This window comes from Drosophila novamexicana, unplaced genomic scaffold (assembly GCF_003285875.2).
Source record: "Drosophila novamexicana strain 15010-1031.04,08,12 unplaced genomic scaffold, DnovRS2.1 tig00000193-arrow-pilon, whole genome shotgun sequence".
NCBI classification, from domain to species: domain Eukaryota; kingdom Metazoa; phylum Arthropoda; class Insecta; order Diptera; family Drosophilidae; genus Drosophila; species Drosophila novamexicana.
In genome coordinates this window covers 3327546-3343580 of record NW_020824787.1, presented here as the reverse complement: position 1 = coordinate 3343580, position 16035 = coordinate 3327546, and the positions used below count along the sequence as shown (strand labels likewise).

The window sequence follows — 16035 nt, the reverse complement described above, 5'->3', positions numbered from 1 at the left end:
AATTACCAAGTTTGCCTACTGCATACAATTGAGTTGCGTGCCTGTGTTCAATAGTTGCCTGAATACCCCTCACGGCGACACACACACACCGAATCACACGTATTTGGGTAGGCCAGGTAGGTTATCTGCTCTAGGTTAAATCAGATTTCTTCATCAGTGGCTAAACGTGTAGCCAGACACAGACGCATTTTATCGCGGCATCATTTGTGGACTCACGTTGTGCAAATATATATAGTTGTATACAAAACTGCCACATCTAACAAGCTGGACGCAGTTGCGGCCCCGGTGACTGGTTTCAGGTTGGGTTCAAAACATGTTGCGCACAGCGTCAGATCGCCGTGCAAGTCTCTTATCGCCCGCGGAATTAAGATAAAAAGCTGCTAGATATTAGATAAATCTGCCATAAAAGCCGCACTGCATGCATTAAAAGCCTCTCAGTTTACATGCACTTCAGCGCGGTTTTAACAGCATCTGCACGCAACACGGCTTAATTGGATTCCACGAAACACCGCAGGACGATTTCAAGATGTGCCTGCCCAAGCGCGTCAGCGGCGACGCCATACAAAGCTTGACTACAGCCATTGGTGGGTGAATTTCTCAAAAGATGCTGCTTGCCAACATATGCTAAGAAACTGAAACTCTTGCAGGTAATCTGATTTGCTTTAACTTCGGCCTCATGTTTGGCATTACCCCGGCACACATGACTCTCTACGAGTCGGAGGCACTAACGCCCCTCAACACAGTCACAGATCCGGCGGGCACCGCCTGGTTAACTGGCTATCTCTTTCTGAGCGCCGCACTGGGTGCTATATTTTCCGGCTGCCTGGCATTACGCATCGGTCCCAAGTCCGTGCTACTCTGCTGTGGACTACTTCAGATTGTAAGTCATCCGGAGCTTAACAAATTTCCGACGAATCGCATTTAATGTATCACAGTCACGACTAATTAGTGACATTTATACTCGAAGATATTATTCGTACAGCTAAAGGAAATGACTAATTGTTGGTATGAACATCTACTGAATGCGCAAGGAGTGCCAATTCATAAAAAAGATAGGGTTGAATTCGAACATAGCTTAAATTTTAGCGGACTATTCACATACTCTAAACATTTCATTAACTCCGAATTCGAAAGTTTCTTATTGATAGCCAAAAGTCAAGCTCACATTCACCAAGTTCCATATCCAAATCTCATATAAATAAATTTGTTCTCTGCTTTCAGTGCGGCTGGTTTTCCATACATTTTGGCTTCGACATAGTGCACATCTATGCCTCGCGCATGTTTGGGGGCGTGGCAGCTGGTGCAGCATTCGTAGTGCTACCCATTTTCATCAATGAAATTGCCGAGACGCGGGAGAAGGCCGCCCGTTTGACCTTTACCATTGAACTGTGGCGCACATTGGGCATACTATTGGGCTTTGTGGTGGGCTTTTATGTGTCCTACGATTATGTGAATATTGTGGGCTGCATTTTGTCCTGTGCCTTCTCGCTGGTGTTCCCCTTTGCGCAGGAGAGCCCGCATTACTATTTGCGCAAGGGCAATTTGGACAGTTTGGAGAAGTCGCTGCGCTGGTATCGCGGCATACGTGATCTTGATGACCGCGACCAGCCCGAGTATCTGCTCGAGCTGGCCGAGTTCAAGGCGGAAATAAAGGGTCAGGGCCAGGGCATTGGCTCTGCGCCCTTTTCCCACAGCTATGTGGTGCGTTTGATCTGTGTTAGCTTCCTGCTAACGATTTGCGGCAAGCTGAGCGGCGTCTTTGTGGAGCTCAATTATGCCGCCGATTTCCTGGGCCGTACCGGTTACTCGACGGAGCTGAACTATGTGCTGCTCGCTGCGGCGCAGTGCGTGGGCGCCCTCTTCGCACGCGTCATCGGTCCGCAGCTGCCGCGCAAGGTAAGCCAGCCACCATTTTCGTCTTTTCCCATTTTCCCACACTCCCCAGCCAATTTTCATATCGTTGGCCTGAGTGCTTAACACGATATTTGTTATTGCAGCTGTTGCTTTGCCTCTCCTCGCTGCTCGCCGCCGTTCCAGTCATCATCTTGGCCCTGTTCAAGCAATTTGGATCCACTTGGTCTCTGGGCATCTGGTGTGAGCGTTATCTGCCCATCGTTCTGCTCGCCGCTCAGCTGTTCTTTGTCAGCTTTGGTCTCTATCCCCTGGCTGCTGTCGTCAGCAGCGAAGTGCTGCCCACAAAGGTAAGGAACATATTGATAACAATTATATTGCCCAGCTTACAGTCTTAAAGTCACTGCCTTGGGCTTACAGTTTTTAAGCCGCCAACTAAATTTTTTAAGAAGATTCTCGCTTAAATATTTTCACAAGTGTTTACCCTGTGAACAGAGTAATGTGCTGTTTGATTTTTAAGCTCGTTAAAAATGTTCTGCAAAAATTCTCTGCGTTCCACAATGCCAACTAAAGGTTGAATTTCCCTTGAGGTCAATTATCATATCTGAAGTATTGGCGAAAATTGTACCTGACTGTAAACAATTATGTAGCATACTTTTCAGCGCAATGTAAAACACATGCATATCAACAATGGGTTTCGTTGTAAGCATCATTGTTAATATTTCTTGTAATTGGAATGCAATAATACAAACGAATAATTGCCAGAAGTTCAGGCGGCATGACTGATAGGCTTTGTCTGCAGAGTTATGCAATTCAGGGAGACTATTATTTACTTGATGGCATAAAAACGTTGCTTAACTAAATGAATATTAAATATTAAATTTATCATCCGAGGGGAATAAGGAATAAAAAGATGAAATATTTTTGCGATAAATTGAATTTTCAATAAATAAAATTGATTGTCTGTTGGCAGCTGCATGACCTGCTGTACTCGTTGGCCTCGAGCGTCTCCTGGCTGCTGCTCTTCGGCATGATTGAGGTGAGTAATGAAAAGAAGGCCAAAGCTACTAGAGTTAAGCAATTTAAGTTCAATTATATATGCATGCGTACTTTTTTGACAGGCTTTCAATGCAGTCAAGTCAACACTCGGCCCTGGTCTGGTGCTTTACCTGTGGGTCTTTGCAGCCGCTTCGATATTTGTGGGCCTTATTTCGCTGCCTCTGCTGCCGGAGACACGCAACCGTCGTCCGTCGGCCGTGCAACGCGAAATGGGCTATGTGGGGCAGGAGGGCGTTGCCAAGGTGGCCAGCGCAATTAATGGCCACATCTCGACTCACATCTGAATAATTAAAGCCAACTGCAATTAGTGTGTAAGCTTTCGGTACATAATATAAGTAAAGCACAAATTAATTTAAATGATCCAAAAGACCGTAGCATGGTATTTAATTTGCAGCATGTTAATTTAATCATGTTAAGTGCCATCCCAATTATTGGCCAATCTACATGACAATTGGCATAATTCGCTCTGATGAAATTCACATTCAATGCGGAACAGCAGGCCAACCATAAGCCTATGATCTTAGCTTATCTAATCTTGCCTCACATTTTTTATTACAATGAATATGCTAGGCAACTGTGCAGAACTCTTTGCGATGGCAGTTGCAAATAGCTTTAAATAAAATTACCTACGAATACAATTTCTTGGTTTTCCTCTAAGCAATCGATCTAACTATAGAACAGCTTAATTAAAATTGATCTACGCCCATTCAATTGCTTCAATTTGCCATCATTTAGATAGTTCGGGTACTTAAGTGATCGGGAAGCGTAAACAAATACTTGCATGCATCTTAAACATTCAGAAAGGTACGATGAAACGTTGTATTTATAAAAAAAAGGTACTTAATGAATTAAACAAGGTATATGAAATGGATTCTTTTCATTAGTATTATTATTGTTATGTTTTGTTATGATTATTATTATTTTTGTTGTTATTAGTATTTTATTATTGTTATTGCTATTATTATTATTTTTCTTATTGTTATTATTATTATTATTATTATTAATTATTATTATTATTATTATTATTATTGTTATTATTATCATTAGATTTTTTTATTGCCTCATATGCCCAGTATTATATATGACTATTATTATATTAATTTTAATATTATGATATGAATTTTAATCGTAAATTTATTATTAATATTTTAAAAATTACTATTATTATTATTATAATTATTATTACTCTTATAAATATCATCATCAACTCTTATGAGCTTAGGGAAATTTATAACAGCGTCCGCCCTGGCATTTTAAGCCCAGAGCCTTAATCCTAAGTTTATTTAACAGTTCAGTTACCCAAAATAAAAATATATATTTTATATTAAACAGTTCAGTTACCCAAAATAAAAATAAATAATGTTTATTGAGATTTATGAATGCTTTCAAGATAACCCAAATTTCCATTTCCTACTAACCAAAATTTGCTTAAAAGTATGAATTAAACAAAAATGTTTCCATTCGACACACTCTAGAGGGCGTGACTTTCTCCGAATTGGATCAAATCAGCCACAAGCAAAATTTCCTCCTGTCCCAGCACATGGCACATGGCAAACAGACAGGGTAAACAATATGAACATTTATTAGCCTTGCCCACTAATCCAAATTTACGCGCCCAATTTGTGAATATCATCAAAGATATGTGTAATTCATAGTCGTACTGACGTTTGCGCCTATCTCTAGCAAATAAACGTATTTGTATAATTTAGAATGGGTCTGTTTAATCTTTGGGCTACTGATATGAGAGCGCCATGAAAACGTGATTAATGCGCACCCAGTGCCCGACGCCCGGCACCAAGCCGCCATCCCCCCCGCCAAATGGTGACATTACAATGACGCGCCTCTATTGGATTTGCGATTTCGAGCACATATCACAACAGGAAAAAAATGGAAAACAATAATGGGCACTTGGGACGATTGAATGCCCTATTTGCCAGATTGTAGCCTTTCAAATGCCCTATTTTACTTTTTAAAACATTTAAATTAAATATCAGAAATATATTTTCGACTTTCTGAAGTATTCTTTCATACTTCTTATCTCCCTTAATATAATATATATAATATAGACATACAAATTGGCCCATATTGATTATACGTATGTCAAGGTCGGGTTAAAATGTTCCATTAATAACTGCACCTACGATTCCCATATGAGAAATTTCCGTATTAAATATCATGGTCTTCGCACCGAAACTAGCCAAGATCCTATGGAATGCATTTTGTAAGGGTAAAAAAATAAATAAATTAGACAATGCAACAATAATCACAGTTGTCGCCACTAAAACAAAACAATGAGCATCGACAGTTTCGACTGAGGCAATTAGAATATTTGCTGCACTTGTTATACCCTGAACCCATTAAAAATGGGTATAAGGGTATATTGTATTTGTGCAAAATCCAAATGTATGTAACAGGCAGAAGGAAGCATCTCCGACCCCATAAACTATATATATTCTTGATCAGCATCAATAGCCGAGTTGATCTAGCCATGTCCGTCTGACTGTCCGTCCGTCCGTCCGTCCGTCCGTATGTATGAGCCAAAGGATCTCAAAACCTATAAGAGCTAGAGACTTGAAATTTTAGATGTAGATGCTCCTAGTTCCCGCGCAGATCGAGTTTGTTTCCGATAATCGATAGCTTACTCCGTTTCCCAATCGATATCGACATCCTGTTTTTTTTTAGCAAATTGGGTAAATAATAAGAGCTAGAGCCACCAAACATGATATGTTGCTTCTAGAATATTATAAATATTTCACGTATCTTTCATTTCATACCTATCGCCACCTCCCCGCTACCACCCCAGAGCTATAAATTAAGTTAACAACCCAACTTTTATTGCCAACCAATTTAAACCACAATTTAAATGCAATTGATTTTTTCAGAATACACAAATATTCTATGGTACAATAAGATATACTGTAGAAAATTTCATAAAGATCGGTTAAGAAAAAACCAAAGTTATATGCAACTGCGCAATTGAATGGGGCAGCAGCTTTAAGAATTTCTGTATACATGTACACACACACATTCATGTGCGTCTGCTTCGCATTCTAATAGCATGGTAATTGCATATTTTTTTGTAATGTTATTTTAGTTTTTTTTATTAATTTAATTGGTGTTGGAATAAGAGGGTTCAGGGTATCCCCTAGTCGGGAGCTGCCGACTAGAGCCTCTTACTTGTTGCTGTTGTTGTTGTCGTAGATTTACTTAGCTCTCGATGCGGAGAGCATAATTACGGGAAGATAACAAGAATCCGAACAGTCTGTGCTCTCTCATACGTATCTGGGCTGGCTTTATAATCCCAACTCGGGTTTTGTGCGATTTAAATAGCATATATAAAAGTTATCATGCCGTAACTACGCCTGGTTAGTTCGCCACGAGCATTGGCCCCGGCACTCAGGCAGCAGACGTGGACCGAATACCTCCCCACCACCCACAGCTACAGAAAAGGATAATGACAGGCGCCTATTGAACCGGCAAATTCACACGTAAATTGAATCGCAAAGCTCGTGCACTCCCCCCACAGATAAAATGGATAAAGTTAAGAGCACAATGGAAACGAAAGGCGATGTAAAATTTCAATATCTGGCTGCAATATTCGGTTAGTAAGTGTGTCTGTAATTCGAATTAAACCAATTGATAAAACCAAACCGTGCATTAAATATATATATATATATATAATTATATATATATATATATATATATATATGTGTGTGTGTGTGTTGCCTGGATTTTCCGTGTCGTTAAAAGGCGCTCAATAGCGAATTTAACAAGCCAAAATATACAGCGTATACAGCGTATGCAAACTTTTTTTAAAACTCAAAAAAAAAATCTTTTATAAATATATAAAAGTGAAAATAACTTAAAAATTCGTGCCCGACAGTTAGTTTTTTTTTTTATCAATGTTTCAATTAATCCAATTGAATTACGTTGCAAAAAAAAAAAAAAGTTTTTTAAAATAAAGTTAAAATTATGCTTTGCTCAAAAATTGTGCAAATGTGTTTTTACAGCCGGAAAGCGACAATTCCCAGCTGAACAAAATGACTAAAAATGTTTTTGTGTATTAAGCTCGGGGTTTAAATAAATAGTTAATCTAAAAATTCCAGTTCGCAGTGCAATAAAATTGATAGACTCGCAAAGTCAACGGTATATCCATGCATATTAAATTGTTTGTCCTGACTGATTGAGTGATTGACTGACTGATTGGTGATTCGTTAAGCTGTTAAGACTAAAAGATGGGTAGCTGAAGGAAGCTTTTTGCTAAACGTACCGTTTGTGTGTTAAATAAGGGGAATCGAAAACTCCATTGGTAAGAGCGGAAAATTTGTTGAACTGACAAAAGCTTCTTCAGACTCGAAGAGAGTCGTCTGTTAATTAAGTAATTGAGAATGACTCAAGGTTAATGCCAATCAAAGCCAGCAAGCAACAATTTATACATCGCTTGAGGCTTAAACACGTTGCGAATTTTAACACATTTAGCAACAAGAAGGCAAATCGAGATAACCAAAGACTACATTGTTGGGCATTAATAAACTAAAACAAGAGAATTAAAACTTAAAAATATAAATTTAAAAAATAATAATCAATAACGCTTTCTCAACTCTTCTTCTTCACTCACCTTGCAGTAAACATCGTATCCATATCCTTTGGCGCCTATTGCGGCTGGCCTTCCTCTAGCTTTTTGGAACTGAGCAGCGATGCGAGTCCGCTGGAGACGGGACCCCTGAGCAAGCAGGATCAGGGCAATGTGGCATCGGTACTTTGCCTCGGCGGACTTGTGGGCAATGTGTTCTTCCTGTGGCTGGCCGATAAAATTGGCCGAAGGCAATCGATGCTCTGGGCGGCGCTGCCCTCGCTGGTAAGTTAGCGGCGCTTGGCCAAAATGTGATGTATCTTAGCAGAGAGTATTTCCTGCAGTTGGGCTGGATTGGCATACCCTTTGCACGCAACCCGACGCATCTGATAGCAGCGCGATTTCTGGGTGGCATGGCCGGCGGTGGCTGCTTTGGCGTGATACCCGTTTATACGGCGGAGCTGGCCGAGGATAGGTGAGCGGGTGACAGCTTCCCCAGCTACGGCTGCTTTAATTTCTACTACACATTCTGCTTCATTCAGCGTACGTGGCATATTGGGCACGCTGCTGGTGCTCTCCTGCAATGTGGGCGTGGTCACGGCCTTTGTACTGGGCTATTACTTCAACTATGCGACCGTAGCCTGGATTGTGTCCGTGTTGTCGTTAGTGTTTCTGGTTTGCTTCTGGTTCATGCCCGAGACGCCGCAGCATTTGGCGCAGAAGCACAAGCTGCAGGAGGCGGAGCATGCCTTGCGCTATTATCGCAACATACGTGCCCGCCCCTCCAAGGAGCTGAGCGAGCAGCTGCAGCTGGAGCTGCACAAGCTGCGTGCGCCCGAAAAGGCCGACGAGGCCGGCGACGATATCGATGACAGCGCTGTCACCTGGTCAGACTTTGGTATGCCAAATGCAGCCTGTAAAATTCATCTTCGCCCATCTAAATCCAGCTTCATTTGCCAACCACAGCGGATCGAAGGGCGCGCAAGGCGTGCTTCATTGGGCTGGGCCTGCTGGCGGCTAATCAGGGCTGTGGCTGCTTTGCCATGCTCAACTACACGGCGCTGATATTCGAGAAGTCCGGCTCGAGTCTGTCGCCCACCGTATCCGCGATAATCGTCGGCTTCATACAGCTGGTGGGCTCCTATGTGTCCACATTGTTGGTGGAGCGTGCGGGCCGCAAGCTGCTGCTACTCGTCTCCGCGGTGGGCATTTGCCTCAGCCAATTGGTCATGGCCAGCCACAGCTACCTTAAGGTGCTGGGCTATGACACAGCAGGCCTCGATTGGGTGCCCATTGCTGCCTTCTCGTTTATGCTGTTCATCGCCTCGTGGGGCCTCTTGACGCTGCCGTTCCTGGTCATATCCGAGATAATGCCGCCAAAGATACGCAGCACGGCCAGCATGCTGCTCATGTCCATACTCTGGCTGCTCTCCATGCTAACCATTAAGGTGAGTCCCAATCAACAATGGCCAATAGCTGTCGACACTAACACTCTATCCTCCTGTCTATTTGCCACACTCAGCTCATTCCACTGCTGACTGCTGCGTGGGGCATGCATGGCACTGTGCTGTTCTTCGCCGGCTGCTCCCTGGCCGGTGCGCTGTTTATTGCCATCTTTCTGCCCGAGACGAGGGGCAAGACTATTGAAACCATTTTGGCCAGCTTATAGTTAGTTAAGCTAAGCTTGGCAACAACTGTAAATTGTCTTCTTTTTGTTATTTTTTTTTAATTTAATTTTCGTTTTAATTACAATACTGCGGGTATTACCCACACTTTTTAGGACTTTCATTCACACCGCGAGCGTTTGAAACTGAACAAAATTTATGTTTATCGCTCACAACTTGAAATTTACCCCGTTCATATGGCTTAACCAATATACATACTTTGGCTCAAATACTTGGAAATGAGAATACCCAAAAAGATCCCCGATTTCAACCTTTCAACAGAATTTGCACACAGATCATTGAAAATGAATTTAAGGCTAATCGGATGGTAAGCAAAAAGTGTCAGGCAACCGCATTCCGCGCATTTTCCACACTTGTGGGTGGAATTTATAACAACGCGTCGCGTCTTTGTCATAAATCTAGTCAGCCGTAACACACTAGATTCCCCTTGAACTTGCCCTCACTTACACACATATACACGGCCCATGTGGGCGTCCTATAAAAGGCTTCTTTGATTAGATTAAAGAGTTCTCTCTACAGATAAGCGCATATTTACGACCTGAGCACAGCTTCAATCGTGCGGCGGAATGCAGGTGCATTAAAGACGAGCGATATTGTTTTTTTGTATTAACTTTTAAATATAAATGACAAATTTCACCCACTTTGACCCACATGAATTAAATTTTTGCTAAATAATTTAAATCAGGTCTTCGACGAACCATTTTTGACTGCGACTGTCTATGCTATTGTTGTATTACATGCATATATGCATACTTATCCACATGCATATATGCGTGCATGCATGCGTACATACATACATACATACACGCGTACATACGTACATGCGCATACATGCGTACATACAGACACACATTCATACATACATACATACACACATGCATTCATACATGCAGACATTTGTACATACATACAAGCATGAATGCATGCATACATACATACATACTTGCAACAAATTAAGGCTTGTGAATATAACACTTCGTATAAATATAACACATTCAATAAATACAACAATTGTAATGGAAGCTTGAAAGCCTGCAGCCCTTACTTGAATTTATGTGAATCGCATAGGGGGGCAATATTCATGTCTTTTTGTACTATGCTTGTTTATAAGCTGAAAAGAGTTTGTGGGATTTTGTCCATTCGAGCGATTTGTAGATCTATTCACAAAGTCAAAGAAATTAAGCTCTTAATGCAATTTCTATTGTCTGGCTAAGTAACTTGCCTTAGATTAATTAAAAGCCCAATTTTTTAAATGGGTTTTGCTTTGGCTATGTTGAAAAAGTCCCCTTCTGCTAGTACTGACATCCAAATGGTATATTAAAGTCTACTTATAGGAGCACACAGAATTGCACTGGCAAGTGCTTTCTACAAATGTGTAGTGCCACATAGTAGCTATACGCAGACAAATCTAAATAGGGGCCTATGACATTTTCTAGAACAATTAAGGCCCTGACCTTTCCCAATACCATTTGACCTTCAAAATTATTTCGCAAGCTAAGGGAAGACAATAGTTTGTTTGGCTTATGAAACTCCCAACAAGCTCAGCAAATATTTGGCTATAAAGTCTTATTGCTAGTCTTTCGTCTGGCGTGAGTGTTATTTATTTAGGTATTACCCATGTGGATCAGGGTTTTATTTGACACATTTGTAGAAAACATTTTCAACGACGGCCGAGACAAGCTATCAGCTTCTTTTAATAAGGCTCAATTCCTTCTTTTATAAAACGTTCACTTTATCCCCACGCTTTCGACATTCAAATTGGTTCCTTAAGGGCTCGTACAGTCTATATGGAAATTTGATTGTAGTGTGCAAGACTTCCTGCTTAGCATATAGCTGATGGAAGGGCATTATGCGGTATGGCAGGAAAATCTATTTCATCAAATATGTATCTGAAATGTATTCCGCATAGCAGTTAGTCTTCTAGTTTTATGATCTAGGGTGTCTAGGGGTTTTCTCCAGAAAGGAAGGAGCGCTCTGAGAAGCGAGGAGGGTTTGTGTAACCCTATCGCAACAGTCGGACAAGCCTTCTTTTTTAGTACGCCATTCCAACGTGTTTCAAATAAATCATCTCGTACATAAGCTCATATAAAATAATTCTAATCTTTGTTATACTTGACTTTCCTTATGAAATACTCGCTCGCACCAGGCATCTTTAATCTTTATATCACTATATATAATCCATTAAGTGTTGCCCGACTTTGGCAAACACTGATCTTAAGGCTTGCCATTTGTGACGTCTCGGAACGTTTGTAATATGAAAGCCGTAGACTGAGTCCACACAATAACAATTTTATAGTTTATTAGCCATCTACCTTCGTGGATGTCGTGGATGATACATATTCGGCGGATTCTTATTCGTAGTCGTGCCATGCAGCTATTGAGACGTTTTTAGAGAGGTCCACAGAATGTCGAACTTCTTGCAGAATTCACTGTTAAATCAAAAAACGCGCTACCAACTCTTGGCGACTGTCATAGGTATGTCATAAGCAGCGTGGAATATTTTTAATCTCCAGTTTTAATTTACTATTTAATCACTATTTACTATTTAATAGTAAACATTATAACATTTGGCCATGGCGTTGGCATCGGCTGGCTGTCGCCTACGCTTACCAAAATACAAACACCCGACACACCCCTCGACTTTCAAGTGGGCATCGATGAGATATCCTGGCTAGGTTCCATGCTGGGCCTGGGTAGTCTGTTTGGCAATTTGACGATAGCATTTCTGCTCGAACGGATGGGTAGAAAATTTTGCATCTATTTGCTGGCAGGACCTTATGCGGTACGGCAATACATTTGATTTATAGCTGAAAATTTTTTGCTCATTTAACTTTATCTTCAAGTGTTTATGGATTCTGATATATTGCGCTTCGAATGTGAGTTATTTGTATGTGGCTCGCTTTCTGTGTGGATTTACGGGAGGTGCAGGCTATTTGGTAGTCCCGATCTATATCAGCGAAGTCGCCGATAGCTCGTGAGTATTTGTCACTAAAAACGAAGTCCGTGTTTTCTATATCTATATCCATATTGCCTTCTATATCGTTTTATAACTCCATGACCTGTACTTGGATCCCTTGCAGCATTCGCGGTTCCTTGACTTCCATGGTAATGTTATCTGTCAACTTGGGCGTGCTGGTTGGCTATATACTAAGCACCTATCTGGCTTATCATGTTGTGCCCTTCTTGGCCATAATATTGCCCATCGCGTACTTTTTGGCTAATCTTTTGCTGCCCGAAACGGCGCCGTATCTCCTAAAACACAAGCAGCCGCACGCAGCTGAGACGTCTTTTAAATATTATCAAAATCAGCGAAGAGGCATGGGGCAGGCGTCCAAAGCAGACTTCGATGAAATGCGATTGGCCATAGACGCTCAGCAGGCACAGAATACGACAGCATTAACTTATAAGGATTTAAGTAAGCACTCACGCGACCCAAAACTTCTATTCCTATCTGACAATCCCTTACAGTTACCAGGCCAGCACTGAAGGCCTTTGCAGCTTCTGTTGTGCTCTCTCTGGGCTATCAGTTCAGCGGCATCTTCAGCTTCATCAATTACATGTCGACTATATTTGAGGCATCTGGCACTATACTGGATGTGAATACTTGCACCATTATCATTGGCGTGGTGCAGATTGTGGGCGTTTATACCTCGACCATACTTGTGGACATTATAGGACGTCGTATACTCATGCTGATCTCCACACTGGGCGTCGCTTTGGGCTGCATCGTCTTTGGCTGTTTCACCTACTATGCCCAGCAGTATGATCTGAGCGATGTTAACTGGCTTCCATTGGTCCTGATGATAATTATCATCTATTTGGGCAACGTTGGACTTATTGGAGTGTTTTTCGTAGTGCTCGTCGAACTCTTTCCAGCCAAGGTAGCAATAATTATAGTTAACTACAGTTAACTACCTATACAGCCTACAATTTATTCCATATTTCCGCATATTTCTTTCTTCAATTACGATATACATTTTTCGACAAGATCCCTAATTACAAGAAATGTTTTCGATCGCAGGCTCTTCAATTTCCATTTTAAAGATTTTCCATATTCATTCCCTTACCATACATCATAGGAAGGTTTGACTGTATTCCTTTATTCCTATTAATTCTCTCGTTTCTCTAGATACGTTCGCTGGCCACATCCATATCGGTGGTGTTTCTGAGTGTTCTGGTCTTCGGCACGCTGAAGTTGTTTCCGCTGCTGCTCCATTATTTTGGTATATCGGTGACCATGTGGTTTTCGGCAGCTTCCAGTTTTTTAACTTTTGTATACTTTTTGTGTTTCTTGCCGGAGACCAAAGGCAAGTCTATGATTAAGGACTGAGAAGTCGGCGTATATCTGTTGCAATAAATTTATTTAGACTTAACCTAAACACACAACTTTTACTGTAAGTAGTAAAGAGCTTTATATAGCTTTATCAGCTGTTGGGCCAACGTAACACATAGCTCTCCAGCCCAGACAAATCTTTATTTTAGGCAACTTCTAAGCTGTGCGTCAGTCATTCGAGGCATGAGGTTCGACTGGACACAACACCATGAAGTTTCCGTCGGGCGCATTGTTTGAGCACACGAATTGCCTGCTGAATCGCAGAAATCGTTACCAGTTTCTGGCAACGTTTCTAGGTGAGCTGGCCATACAATATTTAGACGTTTCTTTAAGGGATTCCCAATGGATTTCGTTTTGTCCAGTGAACATTTCGACCTTCGCACATGGCATCGGCGTAGGTTGGATGTCGCCGGTGATGCGGCAACTGCAAACTCCGGAGTCGCCACTCAGCTTCGAGGTGTTCGTGGAGGAGCTATCCTGGATTGGCTCATTGCTTGGCATTGGCAGTGTCATAGGCAATTTGCTGGCCGGTTTTCTTCAGGATCGCATTGGACGCAAGCCCATTATGTTTGCCCTAACTGTGCCGTATGTGGTGAGTAGGAGGTTTAGCTTGCCACGCGTTGGGCGCCACACTTATCCTTTGGGCTTGTAGTGCTTCTGGCTGTTGTCCTACTTCGCGCAGAGCGTGGAGTATCTGTACTTGGCTCGTCTATTGGCTGGCATAACGGGCGGCGGTGGCTATATTGTGTTTCCCATATTCATCAGCGAAATCTCGGATGCCAAGTAGGCACCTAATTAAAGAACTTCTCTTTTGATTAATTGAGCACTTGGTTATTCTACAGAGTACGCGGTCGTCTTAGCTCCTTTGTTATGCTTTCTGTCAACATGGGCGTGCTGGTGGGTTACATATTATCCACAAATGTTGGCTACTTTACGGCACCCTTCTGTATTATACCCCTGCCCATTTGCTATTTTATAAGCAATCTGTTCCTGCCCGAAACGCCATTCCATCTCATAAACAAGGGCAAATTTGGGGCAGCAGAAAAGTCATTCAGATTCTATAAGAACGTCAGAGATGATGACAAGCGTTCCATGTTGGAGTTCGAGGACATGAAGCTAATGCTGACCAAAGAGCGTGCCTTGAACGTAAATGCCTTTAATTACAAGGATTTCGGTACGTACTTGACATCCTGACTATCACTTTTCACTTGCCGCAACTTATCCTTTGCAACCTTCTCAGCTACCAGACCTGCCCTCAAGGCCTATGCCATCGCCATGGTTCTTATTCTGAGCAATCAATTCACCGGCACCTTCTGCTTCATCACCTACATGTCGGACACCTTCGCTCTCTCACACACCACCCTGGACATCAGCATGTGCACCATTGTCATCGGAGCCGTACAGATTGTGGGCACCTATACAACCACATTGATTTGTGATAGATTCGGACGTAAGATTCTACTATTGATCTCCACGCTGGGCGCTGGCATCTGCCTGGCCGCCTTTGGCTGTTTTACCTACTTAGCGAAGCTCTACGATCTGTCCGTGTTGGGCTGGTTGCCTTTGTTGCTGCTCTCTCTGGACGTGTTCCTCTGCAACATTGGTCTGGTGGGCGTCTTCTTTGTGGTCCTGGTGGAGGTGATGCCTGCCAAGGTAAGTCCTAAATTTTAAATGTTGCCCATATCTATAGTCTATATTCCTTATAGATCCGCTCGGTAGCTGTTTCCACATTTGTGGTTATCCTTAGCTGCACCGTCTTTGTGTCCCTCAAAATCTTTCCACTCTGCATGCAATATTGGGGCATCTCCATAACCATGTGGAGTTCAAGTCTTGTTGCATTTGTCAGCTTCGTGTATTTTATGTTATTTCTCGACGAGACTAAGGGCAAATCTCTGCTGGATTCTTAGAAGACTTGGTTATCAGCTTGGAAGTTTTATAATAAAACTAATTTTAAGAATTTAATTTTATAATATAAATTATACAATTTAATATTTAATAAAAGTTCTAGGATATTCGATTCAATTTTAATACATGGATTTATTGTCTCAGGAGAACATTATGTCTGACTATTCAAGAGGAGGCATTGCGGAAGATGGTGCTTATTTTAACATAATTTTATCTAAAGGCTTGTTTTAAAATCTCAACTATTTGCTGTGTACAGTGCTTCACTTGAGAATAGATTCATTTTCTGTGACTAGTTTAGCTCTTAGAATATACCCTCTACTTAATGAAAATATCTACCTGTCCGACTGTATGTCAGCGTCGATCTCGTAAACTAAAGATACTTAAAAAAAACTAAAGACTTCCATTTGTAAAAAATCCAAAATGTCGTTTTTGGGCACAACTTGAAGACTATAAGAGCACGGTTTGCAGTGAGCGTTAATATACTTAGCTTCTAAGATAGCAAGATAGGGGAAAGCTTATTAAGACAGTGTCACAAAGCTTGTATCACAATCGTACGATTGCACCGGAAAAGCTCTGCTTAGCAGGTGTACAGCAAGCAGTAGAACTTTTCAGTCGATCATTGAGTTGAG

At 41.7% G+C, this 16035-nt stretch overlaps 4 protein-coding genes across 5 annotated transcripts; all 4 read left to right on the top strand.

The window, feature by feature from the left end:
- The first annotated feature begins 75 nt into the window (after positions 1-75).
- On the top strand, positions 76-3522 carry LOC115758727 (facilitated trehalose transporter Tret1). 2 transcript variants are annotated; one of them, XM_030699479.1, is made up of 7 exons: positions 76-116; positions 439-584; positions 648-880; positions 1222-1896; positions 1998-2201; positions 2825-2890; positions 2973-3522. In XM_030699479.1, exons 2-7 carry the CDS (start codon positions 527-529, stop codon positions 3192-3194), a joined length of 1458 nt encoding a protein of 485 aa, XP_030555339.1. In that variant the 5' UTR covers positions 76-116; positions 439-526; the 3' UTR covers positions 3195-3522. The 2 variants fall into 2 exon arrangements, with proteins under 2 accessions (XP_030555339.1, XP_030555340.1); XM_030699480.1 differs by lacking the exon at positions 76-116 and having other exon boundaries at positions 213-584.
- Positions 3523-6294: 2772 nt separating this feature from the next.
- Positions 6295-9252, top strand: LOC115758405 (facilitated trehalose transporter Tret1). The gene is made up of 6 exons (XM_030699053.1): positions 6295-6511; positions 7536-7768; positions 7828-7958; positions 8026-8381; positions 8450-8931; positions 9006-9252. Exons 1-6 carry the CDS (start codon positions 6442-6444, stop codon positions 9150-9152), a joined length of 1419 nt encoding a protein of 472 aa, XP_030554913.1. The 5' UTR covers positions 6295-6441; the 3' UTR covers positions 9153-9252.
- Positions 9253-11554: 2302 nt separating this feature from the next.
- On the top strand, positions 11555-13522 carry LOC115758410 (facilitated trehalose transporter Tret1-2 homolog). Its single transcript, XM_030699058.1, has 6 exons — positions 11555-11643; positions 11721-11950; positions 12012-12142; positions 12249-12583; positions 12637-13049; positions 13298-13522. Exons 1-6 carry the CDS (start codon positions 11574-11576, stop codon positions 13496-13498), a joined length of 1380 nt encoding a protein of 459 aa, XP_030554918.1. The 5' UTR covers positions 11555-11573; the 3' UTR covers positions 13499-13522.
- Positions 13523-13698: 176 nt separating this feature from the next.
- Positions 13699-15481, top strand: LOC115758407 (facilitated trehalose transporter Tret1). The gene is made up of 6 exons (XM_030699054.1): positions 13699-13797; positions 13864-14093; positions 14154-14284; positions 14344-14675; positions 14742-15154; positions 15208-15481. The coding sequence occupies exons 1-6, from the start codon at positions 13710-13712 to the stop codon at positions 15406-15408; spliced, it is 1395 nt and encodes a 464-aa protein (XP_030554914.1). The 5' UTR covers positions 13699-13709; the 3' UTR covers positions 15409-15481.
- The last annotated feature ends 554 nt before the right edge of the window (positions 15482-16035 follow it).